This window comes from Mandrillus leucophaeus, unplaced genomic scaffold, assembly GCF_000951045.1.
Source record: "Mandrillus leucophaeus isolate KB7577 unplaced genomic scaffold, Mleu.le_1.0 Scaffold1146, whole genome shotgun sequence".
Classification (NCBI taxonomy): domain Eukaryota; kingdom Metazoa; phylum Chordata; class Mammalia; order Primates; family Cercopithecidae; genus Mandrillus; species Mandrillus leucophaeus.
The window spans coordinates 526,538-551,510 of record NW_012099721.1 but is presented as its reverse complement, the minus strand read 5'-3'; the positions used below and the strand labels follow the sequence as shown (position 1 = coordinate 551,510).

At 43.0% G+C, this 24,973-nt stretch overlaps 1 protein-coding gene and 1 long non-coding RNA gene across 4 annotated transcripts in view; one reads left to right on the top strand and one right to left on the bottom strand.

Annotated features, from left to right (window-relative positions):
* The window catches only part of LOC105552081, a 107,233-nt gene that overhangs the window by 18,657 nt on the left and 63,603 nt on the right, over positions 1–24,973 (top strand). Inside the window, exons 3-6 of the long non-coding RNA XR_001007942.1 lie at positions 8,337–8,430; positions 9,826–10,065; positions 13,578–13,646; positions 18,578–18,774. This is a non-coding gene — a long non-coding RNA (uncharacterized LOC105552081). The remainder of the gene's footprint in view (positions 1–8,336; positions 8,431–9,825; positions 10,066–13,577; positions 13,647–18,577; positions 18,775–24,973) is intronic.
* Positions 11,873–19,119, bottom strand: IL12A (interleukin 12A). Of its 3 annotated transcripts, XM_011997573.1 has the most exons (7): positions 18,697–19,119; positions 17,566–17,711; positions 14,767–14,880; positions 14,403–14,444; positions 14,286–14,327; positions 14,051–14,194; positions 11,873–12,489 (listed from the first exon to the last, which is right to left on the bottom strand). In XM_011997573.1, the coding sequence occupies exons 1-7, from the start codon at positions 18,812–18,814 to the stop codon at positions 12,334–12,336; spliced, it is 762 nt and encodes a 253-aa protein (XP_011852963.1). In that variant the 5' UTR covers positions 18,815–19,119; the 3' UTR covers positions 11,873–12,333. The 3 variants fall into 3 exon arrangements, with proteins under 3 accessions (XP_011852963.1, XP_011852973.1, XP_011852977.1); XM_011997583.1 differs by lacking the exon at positions 14,403–14,444 and having other exon boundaries at positions 11,879–12,489; positions 18,697–19,029; XM_011997587.1 differs by lacking the exon at positions 14,767–14,880 and having other exon boundaries at positions 11,879–12,489; positions 18,697–19,023.

The following is a 24,973-nucleotide window of genomic DNA, read 5'->3' as shown; positions in this document are numbered from 1 at the left end:
GAGTTTCACTCTTGTTGCCCAGGCTGGAGTGCAATGGTGTGATCTGCAATGGTGTGATCACTGCAACCTCTGCCTCCCGGGTTCAAGTGATTCTGCTGCCTCAGTCTCCCCAGGAGCTGGGATTACAGAGGTGCCCACCACCACGCCCGGCTAATTTTTTGTACTTTTAGTAGAGACGGGGTTTCATTATGTTGGCCAGGCTAGTCTCGAACTCCTGACCTCAAGTAATCTGCCGACCTCGGCCTCCCAAAATGTTGGAATTACAGGTGTGAGCCACCGTGCCCAGCCTCAAACTCATATTGGAAATTTAGAGAGATTGCCAAGACTCTAGAATTTTGCATGTTTTCGCAAATTGATTTCATTAGTTCAAATCTCATACCACTTTTTCTAATTGATGGTTCTTACAACTTGACAGGTGACTGAGTTCAATATGATCAGAATTGAACCATTTCAAAAAGCAACGCAAGTGGCAACTGCTAGAAACCAGACTAACTGAGTTTGATCCCCGTCTTCTGCTCCTTCCCTCTGATGGAATTCTCATTTTCCCTGGCCTCCCGCGTTGACATTCATCCAATGCCCATGCTGCTGGATCAGCCTTCCTGGAGCCATATCCAGCTTGGAAAGATGAAGGGTTTCCAACGTTTTTGGAGATGACAATGTGTTATCAAAATCAACAAATTAATAGATTTGCTTCCTTTGTGTATTTTTTGCGATGTTCTGTGAGATATCAAGTCACTTTCCTGGTAGTTTCTTATTCAGTATTTCACTGTACTGCTTTAATAAAAGATGGTCAGGCCTCAACCCTAACAGAGTCACTTTCAGATCTTGTTAATAAGTTGGGTTTATAATCTGATACAGGTTTTGAGATGGCCCTGAGAACTTAGGTTTTTCGTAGGCTCTCTGGGCAACTTTCATGGGGCAGAGGTTTAGAAAGCTGGGAACAATCTGCCAGGCATCGAGAAGCCACTAGATGGCAGGGCCATCCCTTGGAGCCCATTCTTCAATCTAGAAAGTGGTCAGAGAGGAAACCTGTGGAGTAGGGAAGAGTCCAAGTAGACATGTTAAATGCAAGTTAATAAGTGGATGGTGGGGCCGGGCATGGTGGCTCAGGCGTGTAATCCCAGCACTTTGGGAGGCAGAGGTGGGCGAATCACTGGGGACAGGAGATTGAGACCATCCTGGTTAATGCGGTGAAAACTCATCTCTACCAAAAATACAAAAATTAGCCGGGCATGGTGGCGGATGCCTGTAGTCCCAGCTACTCAGGAGGCTGAGGCAGGAGAATGGTGTGAACCCAGGAGGTAGAGCTTACAGTGGGTTGAGATTGCACCACTGCACTCCAGCCTGGGCGACAGAGCAAGACCCCATCTCAAAAAAAAAAAAAAAAAGTAGATGGTGAAGATGAGCTTAGGCGTTGCATCCTAGTGGGAGAGTGGGAAGGATTCCTGTCACTTCTCACCTTTTTCTAGCTTTACCGCCAGTATTTGAAACGCGTGGAGGGTCCTTAACTGAAACTCTGCAGCAGTCAACTGTGCTGTACTACAGCACAACCACTTTAAAAAGGTGAAAGTAGGAAAACTAGCTCAATGAGAGGGCTAATATTTTTATAGGGCAAATGATTTGAGTTGGTAGACATATATGCCCTCCTACATGATATAGGAGATAGAGTGCAAAAACCAAACCAAGTGTTTTTTCCTACCCTCACTCACCACACGCTACTCCTCACTCCTCACATGCCAACCAAGCAAGCAATTTTTCTGCAGATTCTGCAGTGCACACCAGCTGGGTGTCCTCTAATTCAACTCAATTCTGACACTAGCCATCTGGAGATACTGTCAGGTCCCACAAGACTGTCCCCCACTTCAGAGCCAGTTATAAGACTGAACTGCCAGAACTTCTGATCTACCGGCTACACATTGGGGCTCCCAAGACTCTCCCCAGGGGTTCGATTAATTTGTTACAGTGGCTCACAGAGCTCAGGGCAACACTTTACTTACATTTACTGGTTTATTAGTTAGATGTATAATAAAGAATACAGGTGAACAGCCAGATGATAAGATACTCAGGGAGCTATCTGGAATGGTCCCAGCACTGGAGCTCCTGTCCCTGTGGAGTTGGGGTGCACACACTCCCTGCATGTGGATGTATTTGCAAACCTGGAACTTCTCTGAACCCAGTCATTTTGGTTTTGTAGAAGCTTTAATTTGTAGGCATGATTGATTTCATTACTGGCCATTGGTGATCAACTCGATTTTCAGCCCCTCCTCCCTCTCTGCATGGGGTGGAGCTGAAAATCCTAACCTTCTAATCCAGCCTTGGTTTTTACTGTGACCCGCTGCCATCCTGAAGCTATCCAGGGGCCCTCAGCTACCAGTCACCTCATTAACATATAAAGGTGTATATGCTAATTACATAGCATATATTATTATGTTATATAATTCTAATAATATATAATTACATCTATAATTACATGCTATATTATGTATGCTATCTAATAATATAATTAGCATACAATCCTTTATATGCTAATATGTAATTTTGCTATATAATTAGCATATACACTGCAAACACTCCTTAGATTCCACGGATTTCAGGAGTTTTATGCCAGGAAAAGATAAGGAAGACCAAATGTATATTTCACAAAAATCACACCTCCTAAGTGTATGACACTTCCTAAGAAATTAGCAGGTATTACAAATCAGATACAAAACAGATATAACCATCCCCTGAGGTTTTTTTTTGACATGTGCATTTCCTCCTAAAACCAGGAAATGGCATAATGGAGATGAGAATTCAGATCTCTTGCTTTTCTCTTTAGTGGTCACTGAGGTCACTAAGTGTCTCAATGTGCTGCTAACATTCTGATAAAGACAGATGGGTAAGACCAAAGCTGTATTTCTTTTTAAGCCACTTGAATTATTTTTGGTGTCTGAATTTTTCAAAATTCCAACCTAAGTTGTGCTGCCTTCAAAACAGTCTTATTATTGGAATTATCACTGTGAATGAACATTATACTCTAATAGTGTAATATTATATGAGATAATACTGTTTAGTCCTTAAGATTGGTTGGAAAACAGTGATTGGGGGGCATTTAAATCTACTTTAAAAGTGATTAAAGTAACAATTAATGCTACACTTTTTTTAAAATAAGGAGAGTATATTTTCATTGTAAGTATCTATTAATGATTGAAGTGTTCAGAGGAACTCCTGAATTCATCATCTGTATTTAGATGAAGCAAAGACTAAATTTCCTTAACAGTTACTCAGTTGATTACCCTTGCTGGTGACTTGAGGAAAGAGTGGATAAAAACTGCCACTGCCAGCCGGGCGCGGTGGCTCCCTCCTGTAATCCCAGCACTTTAGGAGGCTGAGGTGGGCGGATCATAAGGTCAGGAGTTCGAGACCAGCCTGGTCAGTATGGTGAAACCCTGTCTCTACTAAAAATACAAAAATTAGCTGGGCATGGTGGCACATGCCTGTAATCCCAGCTACTCGGGAGGTTGAGGCAGGAGAATTGCTTGAACCCGGGAGGCAGAGGTTGCAGTGAGCCGAGACTGTGCTATTGCAAACAAAACAAAACAAAAAAACTGCCACTGCCAATCTGGAGTTGGATGTTATCAAAACTGGTGATATCTGGGAGAGGGTAGAAGATGTTACCATCTACAAGTTTAGGATGCTGAAGAAGTGTCAAGAAAATGATCAGAGGCTTGCCACAGCCCAGAATTTATGTAAGTGCTTGAGAGACATCATCTCTCTTGAAGTCTAAGGTATGATGGAAGGTGAGCAGAAAATCAACTTAGTTATTTGTTTGGAATCAAGCTGTGTCTTTGGAAATAGTTATAGAACGTGTTGCTTGGTTATTTATAAGCTTGGGTTCAGGGAGTTAATGCAACTGCAAAAACAAGCAAGGGGCCGCTGTCCTCTTAGTAAGGATGGTGTGTGCAGCTGAGTCAGAGGAAGGGTTGGAAGCCCAGCCCCAGTGCTGCCCTAGCTTTGGGACTGTAAGCAAAGTCTCAACCTAACTTGAATCCTCTCTGTTCCCATCTGTGAAATGGGTGCAAACCCTCCTATGTCCTGGGCTGTGGTGAGAATGAAAGGAGACCATGCATGTCAAGATCCAGGCAGGTGGTCTGGCTCAGTAAGGGAATGGTCATGTCACCCTGGTACTTAATACAGGGCTGGTAGCATTGAGCCTTCTGGACCTTCTGTGGCACTGAAGCAGGGGTCATAGGGGCCACTGGGTGGCGCCAGCAATGTTCAACCGGCAAAGAGGGGAAGGGAGAAAGCAGAGCTCAGGGAGGGCTGGAGGAGGTCGTTCCTGGTCTTGATCCGGAAAACCACAGGGTTCTTTGTCTCGGTTTTCAACCACTTCTCTTTCTGTGTGTGTGTATGGATGTAGCACATTGTTATAATTGAGCTCAAATCAATTCAAGACTTTGATTATTATATGTTGTTACCACAACAAATATAGTGTTTTTTTCTAAGAATCCTCAGTAATTCAGAGAGAGGTTTTAACATTCGATTTAGATTTTTTATTCCTTGCCAGGCGCGGTGGCTCATGCCTATAATCCTAGCACTTTGGGAGGCTGAGGCAGGCAGACCACGAGGTCAGGAGATCAAGACCATCCTGGCCAACGTGGTAAAACCCCGTCTCTACTAAAAATACAAAAATTAGCTGGGCATGGTGGCGCGTGCCTCTGATCCCAGTTACTCAGGAGGCTGAGGCAGGAGAATCACTTGAACCAAGGAGTTGGAGGTTGCAGTGAGTCGATATCGCGCCACTACACTCCAAACTGACGATAGAGCCGGGCTCCATCTCCAAAAAAAAAAAAAGAAAAAAAAGTATGTAAACACCCCAGAAGGTTTATATCAGAAGTCAAAGCATTATGATCTGTCTGCATACTTTTCAGACATGGTGAGCGAGCATTCTGAACCCCCGGACCCACTTTGCCTGGTGGACCACTGAGGTTTTCTGCTCTCTAGTCTTGGGGTGCTGAAGCCCCAAGAGATTAGAAACAAATGCAATTCTCTCCCACCTAGCAATCTGGGATGCAAGCTGAAATGTGAGGTCCTCATCCTCTGGAGAAGTTCAGCTGGCCAAACACTACTTTTCTTGGACTTTCGTGGTGGAATCATTTACTTTTCGTGGGGAAGAATGCTACTCAGAGATAGCTTTCACAGAACCAAGGGAATAATCTTTTCTTGAAAAAGACTTGCCTCAGGAAATAATGGGTCTCATTGGCTATTGTTAATTGGTGAAATAGTTTTTTTGGTCTGTGTAGATATTGTCAGTACCTCAGTATCATGAGTGTGGTGGGTGATTAATATTCTGGATATATTTTACATTATTTGATCCATAAATTCATAAATCATGGATGATGGGAAGAAAAGGAAATCTGCTTTTTGACACTGTTCTTCTTTGTATTATTTACTTACAAGTCCTGTTTTAAAGCATCCTATTGCTTGGTTGTCATTCCTTTGGCTCTTTGGCAACAGTTGGTTTTGATCCCAGCTCTCTGGCTCCTGGGCCCAGGCTGAGTGAGTGCCAGCCAGGGTAAACTAGTTCACCAGGTGTTCACACAGGTTCAGGACAACCTGCATTGTCCCCACAGCCCTTTCGCCACAGGAATAATTATGGTTTTCTTTCTTCCAAGGATGGGAAGGTGTGTTTTTATTTAAAACCAGGCAGATTCCTATTACTTCCTCATCTGTGCGTTTCTCTTGACCAGGGATTTTTCTGCACATGATGGCTCTCGTTTGGTCCTTTTGCTGTATTCCTTTAGGGGAAAAGTTTCCTCGCTGCTTTTTCATGAGAAAGCACGCTTCATGCTGTTCTCTAAAGAGAACACAGCAGTTGCTGAATTTTTAATGTGTTCCCATGAGAATGGTGGTTTCCATCAGTCAACCTAGCCCACTGCCCATTTTCTGGAAGTCCTTCTTGGGGTGAACCAGCACATGGCTTGCTGAAGAGCTTGATCCCAGGGATTCACTGCTAGAATCATGTGTTTTTAGGTGACAGGTGTTCTCAGCCTCTCTGCCTACATGCCAGGGTTTGAGAGGTCCTGATAATGGCTCTGCAGCCACTGATGCTAACACGGAGGCCCTGGGGTTGAATTCCAGGCTCTGAGTTTTGAGATTTCTACTGCTTCTTAACTGAGACCTCCATTTCCACCCTGGAGCCCACCGTAGATTTAGACCTAATTTGTTCCAATCCTGATGTAAGTCTTCAGTTAGGAAGTCTAGAGTTAGTCAGCCACCTTTATTCTTTGCAATCCCATTCTTGCTGTTTGCTCTAACCTCTAGCACAAGTTTCCTTTTCAGAAAGGAAGACGCTCTATGCATTCATAGCAGTGTTTTCTTTTTGAGCAAGCCTGGGAATCAACAGGTGGTTCTGTTGTAAAAACAACTGCAGAGAGGGGCTTAGAGAATTCAGCAAGTTTTCATTTTTCCTTACCCATGAAAACGTTTTCTGAAAGGAAATCTTACCTGAAAATATTCAAAAGTGGAGCTGCTGTGGTGGGGCCATTGAAGGGAAAGGGATTTCAAGGGCTTACCGAGGAGCCCTGCAGGGCCTCTGACTTGTTCGTGGCAGGGCAGCTTGGAAACCAGATCAGGTCATTATTTGAATTTCTTGAAGCTGTGGTGCAGGAGTGTGTTTCTAAGACATCTGCAACCTAATGGGAAGTAAAACACTTTCCCGTTCATAGGTGTGGTATATTTATTGGCACATTGTTTCTGAAGCATAGGCATATACTCAGACCATAGGTATTTAAATTATGTTAACTAAATCAAAAGGTTTATGAATTCAGATTTTTCTCCATTATGAACATGTATAATTATTTTAAACTAAGTAAGCATATGCATTTTCAATTTTTGACTCTGTTTTCGTAATTGTGAATAAGTTTCTTTCAAAGACTAGAGACTTCTCTTTTTAATTTTATTTTTATTTATTTATTTATTTATTCTGAGGTGAAGTCTTGCTCTGTCACCCAGGCTGGAGTGCAGTGGCACGATCTCAGCTCACTGCAACCTCTGCCTCCCGGGTTCAAGCAATTCTCTGCCTCAGCCTCCTGAGTAGCTGGGACTACAGGTGCACACCACCACACCCGGCTAATTTTTGTATTTTTAGTAGAGACAGTGTTTCACCATGTTGGCCAGGCTGGTCTCAAACTTGTGACCTCAGGTGATCTGCCCACCTCGGCCTCCCAAAGTGCTGGGATTTCAGGCGTGAGCCACTGCACCCGGTTGAGACTTCTTTATTTCTATCTAGATTAGGAAAAGACATGAGAATCATGGGGGCTCATGAAGATTCCCTTTGTCTCTGTATCATTTTTAAGTTCCTGGGGCTGGGAACACAAATACGTGGGTAATACTACATTGCCTAAATCTGAAGTTCTCACAGTTGAGCAAGAGGGAGAAGGGAGATACATAAATAATTGGGATGATAATTATATGGTTATGGGGAAAGCGTTCCCTTGACTTACAGTGACTTTAACATGAGCGTAGCTGCTGGCACAGGCTGAGACCCCACCACTTAAGATGTTAATGATGTGAGCTGACATAATCTTATTGTTTATTATTTTTATTTTTTGTAGAGATGGGGATTTTGCCATGTTGCCCAGGCTGATCTTGAACTCTTGGGCTCAAGCAATCCTCTGTCTCGGCCTTCCAAAGTGCTGGGTTTACAGGCATGAGCCACTGCACCCGACCAACTTAAATAATCTTCTTCACTTTCCACATCCATAAAAAGAGTTATTAGGATGATTATGTTTATTTGTGGTAAACTCTTAGGAACATGCCTGGCATTTAGGAAGCACAATTGAGCAGTTGCTACTACTTTTTTTTTTTTTTGTCTAAAACAGAGTCCATGAATATACTGTTTTTGATATTACATAGATTTAATTCATACTCATATTTTAATGTAAAATTGAAAGATCCATAAGTAAAACTAAAGTTTTTGTGCTTTTTCTCACCACATACATTTCACAACGTTTATACACATCCTACTTCACTTTTTAAAATAAAATATTTCAAGTACATGAATTCAATTTTTGGAAAATGAAGCCAGATTTTTTTTCTTACTTATCATATTGTAATGCAATTTGCTTTAAACTAGGAAGCCGAATTATGCTTCCAGAACCAAAACTGTTTTTTAATTTTTTGTTTTTATTTTTAGATGGAATCTCGCTCTGTCACCAGACTGGAGTGCAGTGGTACGATATCGGCCCACTGCAACCTCCACCTCCTGAGTTCAAGCAATTCTCCTGCCTCAGCTTCCTGAGTAGCTGGGACTACAGGCACACACCACCATGCCCAACTAATTTTTGTACTTTTAGTAAAGACAGGGTTTCACCATGTTGGCCAGGATAGTCTTGATCTCTTGACCTCGTGATCTGCCGGCTTTGGCCTCCCAGAGTGCTGGGATTACAGGTGTGAGCCACCGCGCCTGGCCCAAGATGTTTAGTCCTCAAATAAGGATAATAACCGAATGGCCCAGTGTGACACAGGGAAGAGGACTTATGATGGCTGTGGGTGCTGGTCCCCAACAAAGCTACTGTTCTTTTCTTTTTGTCTGTAGTTTCTTATCCTCCTTTGGGTGTCTAAGGGTCTTTTACATCTCTTGAGTTTTTCAATACTCACCTTTGGATGTCTGGCCAGACCATGTCCTAGAACTGTTCTGTCTCCTCAAAGTCCTGGACCTTCAATGGGGCAGCTGACAACTCAGTATGTTTCATGTTAATTCTCTGATGTGGCCATTCTGAGGTGTCAGATACACTTTCAAGGTTTAGTTTCTTTTGAATAAAGTAATTTGCTAATCAAACGAATCTCCAATTGACTGGGGAGTATTTTTTTTTTGAGGGGGAGTTCCTTGGTTTTGCTCCTGGCTGGGCTTAGTGGCTCACGCTGTAATCCCAGCGCTTTGGGAGGCTGAGGTGGGTGGATCACCTGAGGCCAGGAGTTTGAGACCAGCTTAGCCAACATGGTGAAACCCCGTCTCTAAAAATACAAAAATTATCTAGGCATGTGGTGGGTGCCTGTCATCCCAGCTACTCAAGAGGTGGAGGCAGGAGAATCGCTTGAACCTGGGGGATGGAGGTTGCAGTGAGCCGAGATCACGCCACTGCACTCTAGCCTGGGGTAACAAGTGAAACTTGGTCTCAAAAAAAAAAAAAAGTTACTGTGCTCTCCACCCTTTGTTCTTGGAAGGCAGAGACCCTACCTTTTGCCCTCATACTTCTCACCAGGCAACTGCTTGTCCTGACCACACTTAATACGCTGAGTGCCATGGGGGCACAGTGTATCAGCGGGTTTTCTGATGTCTTGTGAGAGCTTTAACAAATTTATGTTGAGTAATAACTAGGTGCTGGCACTGTGTTGTGTCATTTAATCTTCACAATAACACAGTTAATTAGGTCCCACAGTTTTCTGAATTTCATCAATGAGGAAATAGCAGCAAAGAGGAGGTAACCAATTTGGTACAGGTGCCTAGCCCGAAGACTAATAATACATTTCAAAATGTGCTTACATTTATTGCGCACTTACTATGTGCCAGGTGCAACGCTAGCCCTTTGCACGTGTTGTTCCATTTTACCCTTTCTCTGATCCTTTGAGGTAGGTCCTAGTATTACCTTCCTTTTTCAGAAGAGGAAACCAGTGGGGAGCATTGGGATGATTTGGTTGCAAGCGTATTACACAACTTGTAAATTGCAGACACAGGCTTAAAAAAAAGTGAAAAACTAACCACGTAATAAAGACTGGAATGAATCGTGAAGCTGTTACTGCGTCCCATCATGTTTTTGAAGCATATCCCATGTTAATTTCTAGAACAGAAGAAACACACGTGTTCTTGTGTATAAACCCAGTTCATAGAAGAGACAGTCCGCTTGTCCCTCCTGATTTCTGGGCCCAGACAACCAGTAGTCACCATTCCAAGTAACAGGTGGCCGCAACTCTACAGCCCGTTCGTCTCTTCTCACTGTCAAAGCTGCTGAGACCCCAGACTCGACACTTGAAAGAAACCCACGTCTGTGAAGCACTTGTGGACCATTCAAGAGAAGGAGATAGGTGATGGGATCTAGCTTCTGATGGTTTCTATTTTATTAAATGTCTAATAGGGCAAGAATCTGAAAAACGAGAAATTTGTCATGCAGGAGGACCTGGGAAGGAGATAAAACATTTACAGGGGTAAAGATTGGGATTCAGTTGGGAGGAGTAACTGAGGAAATGGGTCACTCAAAATATTTTATGTTTTAGGTCCTTTATCTATTAAGGAAGAATGGATTGTCAAAGCCTTAACATTGCATTGTATTGTGTCAGGTGAATTGCTATGGTTTGAATGTGGTTTGCCCTCTCCCAAACTCACGTTGAATTTTTTTCTTTTTCTTTTTTTGAGATGGAGTCTCGCTCTGTTGCCCAGGCTGGAGTGCAGTGGCGCAGTCTCGGCTAACTGCAAGCTCCTCCTCTCCCAGGTTCAAGAGATTCTCCTGCCTCAGCCTCTCGAGTAGCTGGGATTACAGATGTTCATCACCACACCTGGCTAATTTTTGTATTTTTAATAGAGATGGGGTTTCACTATGTTGGCTAGGCTACTCTCAAACTCCCGACCTCAGGTGATCCATCTGCCTCGGCCTCCCAAAGTACTGGGATTTGAGGCATGATTCACTGTGACTAGCCTCACATTGAAATTTAATTGCCATTGTAACAGAATAAAGATGTGAGACCTTTACGAGGTGATTAGGCAATGAGGACTCTGCCCTTATGAATGGATTAATGCTGTCATCATGGGAGTGGTTATAAAAGGACACGTTCAGCACCCCTTTGCTCTCTCTCTCACCTTCCGCCATATGATGACATGGCACAAAGGCCATTGATGCTGGCCTGTTGTTCTTGGACTTTCCAACCTCCAGAGCAGTAAAAAAATAAATCTGTGTTCTTTACAAATGGCCCAGTCTCAGATATTCTGTTACAGCAGTACAAAGTGGACTAAGTCATGAAGCCTAAAGATTTACATGGTTTACAGTGGTGGTCCCCAACCTTTTTGGCAGCAGGGGCTGGTTTTGTGGAAGACAGTTTTTCCACAGACCCAGGGGGCAGGGGGCAAGGATAGTTTCGGGACAAAACTGTTCCACCTCGGATTATTAGGCATTACTTAGATTCTTATAAGGAGCACACAGCCTAGATCCCTTGCATGTACAGTTCACAATAGGGTTCACGCCCCTGTGAGAATCTAATGCTGCCACTGATCTGAGAGGAGGCAGAGTTCAGGCGGTAATGCTTGCTCACCTGCCACTCACCTCCTGCTGTGGGGCCCACTTCCCAGTATCAGTCCATGGCCTGGGGATTGGGGACCCCTGGTTTAGAGAATTGAAAAGATGGAATTTAACATTTAGCTCATCAAGAGCACATCTCTTAAGCCAAAGTAAGGCAATCATCCATGTGGTTCAGGTAAAAGTTCTATACAATTTTAGACAAATGGAGAGATTTTCTGGTTGTAAATTAGGGACAACTTTTCTCTCAGAGCCCAAAGGGTCACAAAAATTAGAATAATTAGGCTAGAAGGCCTCTTAGTGACATTTTTTTCTGGTTGAAGAATATTATGATGTATTTGTCTAATGCACAGCACACTTTTAGACTCATGTTGAACAAAAATAATAAACCCTCAAAAACCATGACTCACTTGGCTGCCTTAGTAGTAAAGCATATCTTGTCTTACTAGGATCCCTTTAAAATGAGATGAAAGGAACTAGGAAAGGAATAAGAAGAATATTGTGGCATTCTTTCCAGAGTAATTTTGTTGAAGTCTCATCAGAGTTTTCAGTTTTCCCACAATGTGTATTTTAACACTTAAAAGTACATTAGAAAAATAGGAGAATCACTTTAATTCAATAATTTTATTTTTAGAACACTTAAAAAATATTTTTCAAATCTACTTGATAAATAATTTAATAAATATAACATAAATAAATATAAGTTAGTTCAGATGCTTTCATGATCACAAAGTTATATAAATAAATAATTTAAAATAAATTATGCTTACATGTTTGTTTCTACAAACACTTTGGTACAGAAATAGCTTATAAATTCTTGCCCTTCTATTAAAGTGAATGTAAAACGCCTTCAGGATGGACATTTTCCCTTCTTGGCAATTCATTCATGAAAACTGAAAAGCAATTTATCCACAGTAAATGTCAAAAATACTTGATCAGAGGTATCATGTGGATGTAATAGTCCCATCTTTCTTTCCCCCTCCCTAGTTCTTAATCCACATCCTATCAAAATTTCTTCATTTCAAATTTTTATAAAAATGACAACGGTTTGGAGAGACCTTGCTTTTTAGGAAGCATTCAGATAGCTCATCACTCTATCAATAGTCACTGCCCGAATTCTGAAAGCATGAAGAAGTATGCAGAGCTTGATTTTAGTTTTATAAAAATCCGGTTCTTCAAGGGAGGATTTTTGTGGCACAGTCTCACTGTTGAAATTCAGGGCCTAGGAGAATGAACAGTAAGCATGACTTACATCGTATTCCAAAATTCAAATATTCATTCATAAAAATGAGTGAAGCCAGTACATGTCTCAGAGCCTGCAACTCAGTCCCTTATGCCACTCCTAACCCAACCCACATCTACTCTCAGCCAGATTACCAGGCAGAACCTGAGAAAAGAAATACTTATTTTCCAAGCACAGCCATCTTCAATGAGCTCAGAAAAGACCCTTGAAACTATTTAGAAAGAAAACATCAGTGGGAGTTGTGTCTTAGAAACAAACAGTTCCTTTAAAATGACATCTGCTGCAATATCTAATTAATTTTGTATATGTTACATTAAAAAGCCCACTTCTGTTTAGCACAGGGAGGTGATGGATTGCTATCGATCAGAACTCGCTATCAGTAACAGGCCTGTTTACTGAAGACATGCCATTTGTGTCAGATAAACCTGGCAATGAATTTCCCAAGTTTAGCACTTGGATTTGATAACACAATATAATTTGCACCCTTGATGAATAAATACTTTCATATCTTCCTCACAAAAAGTCTAAAAGAAAGCTAGAATAAAGTCACCCCATTTTATACCAGAGGAAACTGAGGCACAGAGGGGTTAAGTGGCTTGGGAATAGTTGTCTGGTTACTGGTAGAATTGATTCTAGCACCCAAATCACCCACCTCTTGGTCCTAAAAACAAAACAGCAACTACAGCTCTCTAGATGGTAACGTTTTTTGATACTTGGATAACGCTCATTGCCTTTCAAACAAGTAATCTGGCACATGCACGCGCGTACACACACACACACACACACACACACGAAAAGAATAAAAGTAAATCAATTACTTTTCAGACAATGATTTCTGCCACCATATTTTTATCCTGTGTCCTAGTCACCAAAGCAATCACCCTCGCTTATATAAATATTTGTTTTATATTAGCAGCTGTGTTATGGTGATTCGGAACATTACAAAGCAAGTTCTTGCCTATGAATAACATTATAGATGCCCCAGATGATAGGTCATTCTTTTATTTGGTTCACATTTTGGTTCACAATGGGTCATAATCAGGCACCAATCTTGCTTGTTTTCCCAGCAATATTTGCAGATACGCAAGCTGGCCCCTTGTATGCACATCCGGGAGCACATCCTGGAGCCTTTAGAGGTGAGTGAGAAGGTAAGTGTAGTGAAATCCTCTTGAAGGATTTTAAGAGGCAGAGCCTCAGACAAGTGGTTTAACTCTCCTAAGGTTTGGTTCCCTCCTTTGTGCAGATCCCATATGGTTGTTTTGAGGCTGACATAAGAAAATGCACAAAAACATTTGCAGAGTGTGGGGGATACCACAGAGTGAATACTTTGGAGTCTGCTTTTCATAATGTCATCTGCTCACATTTGTGCTCCCTATAGGGGGCACCCTCAAGGCTGTCTCCTTGAAAATGTAGGTCTGTCAGGCCTTTAAAAGGCCTCCACCAATCCAGGAAGAGCTGATTTTATACCTCTTTATTGAGGACCCTGGCTAGGTATCTTTAGCATGAAAAAGGTGCTCTCACTGATAGAATGAAGTCTTACCTGCATCAGCTCATCAATAACTCCCAGTATGTTTTGATCTAGAAAGATCTGCCTCTTAGGATCCATCAGAAGCTTTGCATTCATGGTCTTGAACTCCACCTGGTATATCTTCAAGTCTTCATAAATACTCCTAAGGCACAGGGCCTGGGTGACATAACAAGATGGGGAAGTATCCTTTGAGATAGGCTAAAAACATTTCTCCCATTGCATTTGAGGAAAGAGCTGTGTGTCTTACCATCATAAAAGAGGTCTTTCTGGAGGCCAGGCAACTCCCATTCTAGAAGAAAAAATAAACAGACATCAGCGATATGAATTCATCATACAGGCTGAAACTTTTCATTTTTTGACTTACAGTTATGACAGAAGTCTCTCTGGAATTTAGGCAACTCTCATTCTAGAGGGAAAAATATCATATATCAAAGTATTAAATCTTAGTATAAATCTTTCTGACTTTTCAGGTCAAACTTTTTTTATTATGGTAAAAACACATATCATAATATTTACCATGTTAACTATTTTTAAGTGTTAAGTATATTCATATTATTGCAAAAAAACCATTTATTTTTATAGTTTTTCTCCCAAATCTAACTTCTGAAGTAGGACCAGTTAAAGTCCCATAATGATGGATACCAGAAACGTGAATTTTTAGAAGCAGGTGAGATTTGATGCACAGCTTTTAACCACACTGCAAGCTTTGGGAGGAAAATCCTCTATACCTTGATTAATTCCAATGGTAAACAGGCCTCTACTGTGCTGGTTTTATCTTTTGTGATATCTTCATGATCAATCTCTTCAGAAGTGCAAGGGTAAAATTCTAGAATTTGTCTGGCCTATGAAAAATGAAAGAGAAACTCAGTTTATAACATTGATAAGGCACCTGGCACCCCACAAGGCTGGTACGCCAGGGTGCCAGGCAGGCTCTGGCTGGCTGCCCTTGACCTCTGTTGCTTTGACCTGCAGGAAATTCTGGTTCTTCATAACACAAAAGGAAACAGATTCCTTACATTCTGTCTCTCACTCTCCTCTCCCTATGCTTGGGGCATGTTTCTCTGGATGACATATTTTTTCATTATGTAAACACAATAAATCATGTCATCAACCTGTGCTAACCAGCCTCCACACCTCACTGTGACACTTGCTTCTGGTGAAAACTGTTTCTTCTTTTGCTAAAGTGACTGTATTCTATGAATACCTATTTCAAGTATAACTTCTAAAGGGGGAACTATTAAGGTCACAGCTTGATGGGTATAACAAACATGCAAACCCTTAAGACAAGCGAGATTTAATTTGCAGTGCACACATGCACACACATACACAGAGATGTCATCTTAGTGTGTTGGAAAGCACCATTGGGTAAAATTATGAAATGTATCCTAGGAAGTAAAGGACTGTATGATTGAAGATTACGATCATTTCTCCATTCAACAGCCTGATGGGTGCCAGGAGCTCCATTAGGTACTAAGAACATGACAGAGAAGAGGACCATGTATACCCTCCTGGATTGCAAGTTTAGCTGCTGAGACAGACAAGTGCCCAGATGGACCAGGAGGCATCAGTAGGTGAGACATGGTGAAAAGGGCATGAAGCTTCTGAGGAGGGGCAGGAAGGGAAGTGAAGCTTCCTAGAGATGGGACACCTACATTAAGAGGAGTAAAATGTCATCAATGGAGGAGGGAAATTTCAGACAGAGGTAACAGCATGAGCCAAGAAGCAAGGCCTGAAAATTCAGAATATGTTTGGACACAAGTAGTAAAATCCCTTTCTGTGGTAGCTAGACCAATGCTCCGCCTCCAAAGACATCCACCTCCCAATCCCTGGAACCTGGTAATGTGCTATGTGACCTGCCAAAGAGGAATGAAGGTGTAGATGACATTCAATTTGCTAATCAGCTGATCTAAGAGTAGAGAGATGATCCTGGAGTATCTGGGTGAATCCAATGTAAGCAGTGTCCTCAAAAGTAGAAGCGGGTAGAAGGTCAGTCCAGAGGGAGCAGCATGAGAAAGACTCAACCAGACATTGCTGGTATGGACAACGGAAGGGGCCACAAGTCAAGGAATGTGGACAGCCTTTAGACCTGACAAAGCAAAGCAACACATGCTCCCCAAGAGCCTCCAGAAAGGGCTACAGCTCTGCTGACACATTGATTTTAGCCCAGTAGGACCCATTTTGGACTTCTGATGCCCAGAGCTGTAAGATAATAAACTTGTGTCATTTAAACCCACTATATTTGTGACAGCAGCAGGAGGACATGAATACACTATTCCTGGAGGTGTTTAAATAGACCTGGGCAATGCCACTATTCTGAGCAGGTTCTAAAGAGTTAGATTTGGAAGTGTGAGTCCAGTGTTGTTCTTCAGGTCTTTTCAAGAGAAGCTAGAAATTTGAAATCTCAATTGAAAGGTTCAGTTTTTGAATAGCATCAAACTAAAAAATAAACATATAGCCCAAACTCTACAAAACTGTGGGCTGGATATGGCCAGTGAATCACTTGCATCTACCTCCTTTGTTTCCTACTGCAGCAAATTTGACAAATGATGTACAAAACATTAAACTGATTTCTATAATCTTTTGACTGTATCTGGGAGTAGAGGCGTCAGCTTTTGCACAAAAAACACCCATATGAATTGGAGCACCTACAAGTTATCCATTTTGAACCTTTCTTCAGGAAACAAAGCAGTTCTCACTTGAGCCCCCTGTCTAATGAAGATTCATTGAATTGTGAGGAGCAATGCACAGCACATTATGAAAGACTGAAAGGGGAAAAGAGCCCTTTTGGAAGGCTTGGTGGCATTGAGCTTATTTTAAGATATTCATAAGGCAACAAGCTAGAAAATACGCAAGAAAAATTTCCTAGAGATCAAAAAGGCAGAGGACATCTTTTAAAACACTAGCCTTTAGCCTTTGCAGCAATAGCTACTGGAGCAGTTTTTAATGGCAATGGTTTTTACATTAAAATATGAAACCTAAAAGAACGAAGCTGTAAATAAAATTAGGTAACTCTTCCCTAGAAAATGAAGGCCGCATGTGCACTGTCATAGTCCTCCCTGAGAAGTGTTGCTCTGAGAAGGAACTGTGTCACCAAGTAGAAGCTGGTGGGCAGCAGGAGGGACAAGGCTATTTCATCTTTGTACCCCTGCCCCCCAACACAGAGTATGCACTCAAGTAACTATTTCCGGGTTTGATCAGTGATGCAGAGAAACCATGTGGACCTGACACAATTCTATCTCTGTTGGCAGGCTACAGGAACACTGCAAATATCCACTTTACTCTGTGTAGACATAGCCAAAACCAACATCATTATAATTTATTATTACTCTTGCTTTCTCTGGAGACACAATTTCACTAGGACTCTTTAACACTTGGGCCATTTGTAAAGTTCCCTCTCCTGCTGTTGACAGCTACTAATGAACCTCCACAATTTCTCTGCAGTTCCATCAGGTACCAGAGGGTAGGATGAGAGGCCCCTTCCTCAGGGAGGGTACAGGTGCACAGCGGAGAAGACAGGAAGAGCTCACCTTCTGAAGCGTGTTGCTGGCGGCCTTCAGCAAGTTTTGGGAGTGGTGAAGGCACGGGAACATTTCTGGGCCTGGGGTGGCCACGGAGAGGTTTCTGGCCAAACTGAGGTAGTCCAGGAGGACTAAGGTGGCCACAAGGAGGAGGCCTGGAAGGGAAGTGAGGAGCAGGTGGAGGAACTTCAGCCTGGATGGCCTGCCTGCACCACCTTCCCTCCATTCTGGCCACCTTCACCCATCCATTTCTGCTTGGCACCCATCTCCCTCCACCCATTTCCAACACTTTTCCCTCAACACCTGAGAGATGACTCAAGTTATTACAAAGCGCCACTCTATTCTAGGACTAGAAGCCAGCTCCTTGTGAGGGTTTAGGGATGAGCTTGGACAAGGGTGTCGAACCCAAAAATCACCCAGAGAAAGCCTTCATGTTTTTGATGAGGGAAACCCAGACCAGGTGGTGAAGTGGCTGAGTCAGACTTGGGACCCAGTGTTTTAAAAACAGTGGAGTGAGAAAGCCTGACTTGTTTGTTTTTTTAAGACGGAGTCTCACTCTGTGGCCCAGGCTGGAGTGCAGTGACACAATCTAGGCTCACTGCAACCTCTGCTTCCGGGTTCAAGTCATTTTCCCGGCCTTAGACTCCCCAGTAGATGGGATTACAGGCACCCACCACCACACTCGGCTAATTTGTGTATTTTTTAGTAGAGACGGATCAGGCTGGTCTTGAACTCCTGACCTCGGGTGATCTGCCCGCCTTGGCCTCCCAAAGTGCTGGGATTACAGGCGTGAACCATTGCACCCTGCCAATCCTGACTTTACAACTAGCTAGGATCTGGATCTGCCTTCTGTTTGTAGCTGAGGGACCCTAGGCAGGAAGGCAGGAAATCTCCCACGCTGGGCCTCAGTTTCTCCTCTACGAAGTGGGCATAATGATAGTTCATCAGGTTGTTTCGAGATGAAAAGAGACATGCCCTATTTAGCGCATGGTGAGACCCCTATTCTTATTCCTCTTTGCAGGAGAGGGCTGCTGCTATTCCAGTCTCTCCTTAGGCAGACTTGAGTTTCCACCCCCTCTTCCCAAGCAGCCGCCCCTCCGCACTCGAGCAAACCAGAGCCCTGGCCAGCTGGGTACTCACTGCGCGCTGGACACATGCTGAGCCGGCACTGCAGGGACACTGGGCGAGCCGCTGGATGCAGACCTGTGGCCGTGGCAGGTGAGGGCGGTGGCTGCGAGGCTGACCCAGGGGGCCACATTTTTATAATTGTCTCGAGGCGCGGCAGGACTTTCCCGGGACACTGGTCTCTTGCTTTCTGTCTCTTTCTCTGTCTCTCTCTACATCAGCTTTTCGGTGACACGTGCGGTCCCGCCGGCCCGCGGGGCTTGCGGCGCTTTCGGATTAACTCCCGGGGTGCCCGGCCGCAGCCGTTCCGGGACGGCCCCACCGCCTCCAGCTCGGCCCAAAATGAAAGCGAAATGTTCGCAGTTACTTCGCGGGGTCCACAGGCGGGCGAGACACCCCGCCCACCACCCTGGGTCCCCGGCCTTAGCCGGACGCCCCTTGTCTCAGCCACCCCGCCCCGCAGCTGTGCAGCGCCCCCTGCCGTCGTAGGGAGAGGAGTGCCTCCCACTTTCCATGTCCTGCATAGGGATGGGTCCTAACCACAACCTCCAGCCTACTACTGGAAGGGGTAGGCAAATCATTCACTCATCATTGTTCCTTCAGATGGCTCACTAGATGCCAGGTCGACGTTGCACTAGGTGCAGGACACCCAGGGAGAACAGGACCCTCGGGGCATTGCCACACTAAATCAGACTCAATGCCTTTTGTTCACAGGTCTTTTCTGAAACCTGAAAAGGGATGAGAACTGACTGACTATGCAATTACTACTCTTGTAGAGAATCCAGTTTACCGATGGGATGAATGCACAGAGTCCTGGGAGGAAAGACCTAGAGAAAGAGCCCACGCTCAGCCGGAGCAACGGGGTCCAGGAGTCAGCAAAGACTCCCGGGAGCTGGGGCCCCAACCTGAGTGTTAAAAACAAGTAGGCATTAGACCGTGTCCAGCGGGAGGGCACGCAGGGTTTAGCCAGGGGAAACAGGGATCAGAAGCGCAGTCATGAAGGGTTGAGGGAGGTGGGGGTCTAGGTGTCCTTGCGGGTTGTGAGGCTGGAGAGCTGGATGGGGCCGTGCCATGAGGGCAGGGGATGCCATACTAAGGAGTGTACCTTCTGTGCTGGGAGTAGTGGGGAGTCTTCCTGGGTTTTAGGCAGGGAGATGTGGCAGAATTTGCATGATGGGAGGATCCCTTCAGCCACATCGTGACGGATGGATCCAGGGGTCAGGAGTGGAGCAGAGGGAAGAGTTGACAAGGTGTGGCCAAGTCCTTATTCAGTATGGAGAACACAGGGTGATCAGGAGGGACTCTCAGAGGGCTTGTGGGCCAAGGCTTGGTAGCTCCTCAGGTGAGAGGGACAGGAAGGCCCTGAGAATGGGGAATGGAGATTGTTCTCGCTTTACAGGGATTACTGTATAAGAGGACTGAGTTTGGAGGAGATGGTGAGAAGTTCCACTTTGGATGTGCTGGGTTTGAGGTTCCTGTGGGACTTTTTAGTTCAGTTGTTCTTCCCACAGGCATTAGTCACCCTAGGCGTGGGTAATGGGAGGATGTGTTTGGTCTCTGACTTGGAGCTTCCAAAGGGCCTGACTATGCCCAGGCCCCAGGGCCTAATAATTGGAGCTGCCTTCTGGTTGGCTCATCCGCTCTCAAAGCTGATGAAGCACCGCTGTGGGGAGTTTTAGGTGTGTGTAAGAGAGATGGTTGATCTCTAAGGCCCCTTCTAATGCTGCTGTCTGTGAATTCCCCCGGGGATACAGAGTAATCCATTGTCAGAAACAATTGCATTTAGCAGTGTGTGTGAAGCAAATGACAGGCGCAGAGCTGTGTTGTGGCTACAGGGGTTTAGTGTGGAGTTAAATGTACTTAAAGTCAGGATGAACACAAGTGTATCACAACCGAGCTGTTTCTCCGCTGGAAGGGACATCTCCTATATAAAAGTAATTTCCATTGCTTAGATGAGCACAGGGCTCATCTGTTAAAAATGGATTCTTGGCTACCGGACACAGTTTCTAACTTATATTTTTGTGAAACAGTTTCTTGATGCGCTCCATGTACTCTAGCTAAGATAAAATGAAAACCTTCTTCTAGGAATACATGATTTTTCTGTAAGCGACAGTCTTTGCTCACAGTCACCACTTTACAGTGTGTAGCATTGTCATGGAGGTCTTGGCCAACACTATAAGGAAAGAAAAGGAAATGAGAGATTTAAACTTGGAAAAGAAAAGGTAAAACTGTCACTTTTTACAGTTGATATACAAAAAGAAAAAATTAATAGACTATTAGAACTAAGAAGATAATTTAACAACATCGCACAATACACATACTAACTTTAAAATAATCAACCAATTTCTGCAACAATCCGTCAGCAAATATAATAAAAACAAGATGACATGCATAGAAGCAGCCAAACTATAAAGTAACTGACTGTAGATATAGAAGCAATACAATGGCTAAGAGTATAGACTAAACTATGTTAATCCAGGTTCTGCTACTTACTTGCTGTGTGTTCTTAGGCGAGTTATTTATCTCTCTGGGCTCAGTTTACTCATCTGTTAAATGATGATAATAAAAGTACCTACAGTATAGAGTTATTATGATTATTACATGAGCTGGGATAACTACAGAATAGTGTTTGGAGAAAAATTTTAAAGTTCAGTCAAGAATATAGTGTGATTTAATTAAATAATTCTATGCCCTTGGGTGGAAGGTTTCTCTATATAGAAAGCTTAAGTCTCTTATCATTAATTCACATGCTCAATGTAATTCCAATATAAGCTACAAACAAATTTTCTCAGAAACGTAATAATAAACCTACTTTAAAATACAGATGTAATAACAAAATCTATGACTAAGTTAAATAAAAATTTTGGGAGACATAGTTTTGCTGTATCACCCAGGCTGGAGTATAGTGGTGGCACAGTCACATCTCACTGCAGCCTTGGCCTCCTGGGCTAAAGTGATCCTCCCACTTCAGCCTCCTGAGTAGCTTGGACCACAGGCAACACCATCATATCCAGCTAATTTTTATTTTTATATTTTGTAGAGACAGAATCTAGTTTTATTGCCTAGGCTGGTCTCAAACTCCTGGCCTCAAGTGATCCACCCACCTTGGCCTCCCAAAGTGCTGAGATTATAGGTGTGAGCCACTGTGCCTGGCCTTAAATTAAAATACTAAAGGAATAATGAAAAGGGGGACTAACCCTATCACATGTAGACATAATTTAAAGCCATAGAAATTAAAGTAGTGATATTGGCAACAGATCAGGCATATGCACCATTGAAAGAGAGTAGAGAAATTATAGATAGATTTGTATATTAGGGCATTAAGTATAAGGTAATATGTATGATTCCCTGATTAATGAGGAAAACATGCAATATTTAGTAGAAAATACTCAAAGGGCTGGGCATAATGGCTCACACCTGTAATCCCAGCACTTTGGAAGGTCAAGGCAGGAGAATTGCTTGAGGTCAGTAGTTCAAGGCCAGCCTAGGCAAAAACTCCCTATAAAAATTTTTTTGAAAAACAGAACATGTACAATGTATGATGAAAAATAAAACTGGACTCCAAGCTAAAACAACAGAGGTGAATCCATTTGGAAGTGAATTAAAGACCAAATGTGAAAAGTAAAATTGTTACAGTAGTAGAAGAAAATATAGAGGACTATCTTTGTCCTTTATATCTTAGGACACTTAGAAGTGGGAAGGACTTGTTTAAACTTAGAAGTGGGGAGGACTTTTTTAAAACTTCTAAAGTTCCAAACCATACGGCAAAATACTAATCAATTGGATTACATAAAAATTAAGATTTCTGTTGTACACATTTCTGCTATGCATGAACCAAATGAACAGACAGCTGACAGGTTGGGAGAAGATATTTTTCAGTGTCTAAAGCCAATCTTTTCAATGTCTAAAAACAAGGAACTCTTGTAAATCAGCAAGAAAAAGACAGAAACACTAGTGAAAAATGGGTAAAGCTCATGAATAAGCAATTTAAAGAGAAGAAACCCCAAAGACTAATGAGCATACCTGGAGGCTCAGTTATATCTGAAAATGCAAATGAAAACAAGAATGAGATATCTCTTTACATCTCTTAGACTGACAAGTGGAGAACACTGCATACTGGTAAGTGTTGGGAAAATGGGGGACTACAGGATCTATTTTACCACACCATGCCAGTAGATTGACATGGCTGTTTTGAAGGGTATTCTGGCATTCCTTGGCCAGATTAAGTATATTCACACCCATGACCCAGCTGTTAACCCTGGGTGTATATCCCATGGAGATTCTCATACAGGTTCACAAAGGAACATGTATGAGGATGTTCATGAAGTCATTGTAGTGATGGGGAACTGGAGGTAATGTAGCTGCTCATTACTGGGGGAGTGAGTGAGTGGAATGTAGGACTCCACTTCATGGAGTATTCTACAGCAGTTAGAAGTAATAGACTAGATGTATATGCTGTAACATGAATATGTATTAAAAATATAATACTGAGTAAAAACAGGAAAACAGAGTAAGATCTCTCTATATAATGTATAAGTAGACAATTAAAACCCTTTGGGGCTGGGCACAGTGGCTCATGCCTATAATCCAAGCACTTTGGGAAACCAAGGAAAGTGGATTGCTTGAACCCAGGAGTTTGAGACCAGCCTGGGCAACATAGGGAGACCCCATCTCTACAAAAAATACAAAAATTAGTCATGCATGGTGGCAATGCCTGTAGTCCCAGCTACCAAGGAGGCTGAGGTGGGAGGATCACTTGAGCCCGGGAGGTCGAGGCTGAGTGAGCCATGATTGTGCCACTGCACTCTAACCTGGGGAACAGAGTGAGACCCTGTCTCAATTAAAAGAAAAGAAAAAGGAAAGAAAGAAAAAGAAAAAAATGGGGGGCTCAGATTTGTTTTTGGAATTCAAAATACTTGGAATTTAGAAAAGGAAGAGGTGGCATCGCATAATCAAGCACAATAGTTCTGCAGCAAAATGTAGGAATAGTTACATCGAGTGGCTAAAGAACCCCAAGTAACCCCTTGTTGCTTCAGTCAGATTTCGCTGTTAAATGAGTTAAGAGAAAACTTCTGGTGTCCAGAGCTGTGTAAGTTTAAGAATTGTGAGTAAGTAATTGTGGAACTCTATTGACTTAAATGAGAATGATATATTCAAAATAGTATACATTATGCAAAGACACAAACAAAAGGATATATGTTAAAGACATTAGGATAGATCCCACTGGGGAGTGAGGGGAATGAGAATGAGGACTAGTGATAATGAAAATATATAAATACATTTAGATGTTTGTATTTGATGAGGACAAATAATGTCATGGATTACAGAATATGGTCCACTTCATCAGAAGTCCTTTGTTCAAAAGAGAGATAGACACCCTTTGTAAGCAGATGACTCAAGGTAGTTGTTTGCAAACTTCAAATTCAGGTAGTTTCCTTTCTTTTTTTTTTGAGATGGAGTCTCGCCATGTCACCCAGGCTGGAGTGCAGTGGTGTGATCTTGGTTCACTGCAAGCTCTGCGTCCCGGGTTCATGCCATTCTCCTGCCTCAGCCTCCTGAGTGTCTGGGACTACAAGCACCTGCCACCACATCCAACTAATTTTATTGTATTTTTAGTAGAGACAGGGTTTCACCATGTTACCCAGGCTGGTCTCGATCTCCTGACCTTGTGATCCGCCCGCCTCGGCCTCCCAAAGTGCTGGGAATTCAGGTAGCTTTTATTGTTAGTTGTTCCCTTCCCATTCGGTTTGAGCTATGAGTCAGTCACGCATCCTTATCACTGAGAGACAAGGGTCTTTGCAAAAACTTGACAGCATATATTAAAGGTCTATTTCTGTGGTTCTCTGTTGGAGATCTTGCTCTCCAGGGGACACTTGGCAACGTATGGAGACATTTTGAGTTGTCATAATTGGAGGAAGGGGGTTGCCACTGGCATCTAGTGGGTAGAAGAATGTTGCTAAATGCTGCTGAACATCCTACAGTACACAGAATAGCCCCTCACCCGCCATCCACCCCCCCAAACAAAGAATTTTGTGATTCAAAATATCAGTAGTGCTGGAAGAGAAACCGTGGCTGATGTGAGTAGATAGCTCAGTATGCCTGCCTTCATTGTTATTTTCCCTGACAAGTAGACAAGGTCAGAGTCATAGGCCCTGAGCAGAAGATTTGGGACTATATCTTTGGTGCCATAATTTAGGGTGGCAGCTCATCCTCAGATGAAGTGAGATCCCAAAGAGACTTGTGATCAGTTGACACTGTAAATTTGCATGTGTAGGTCAGCACTGTAAATGTG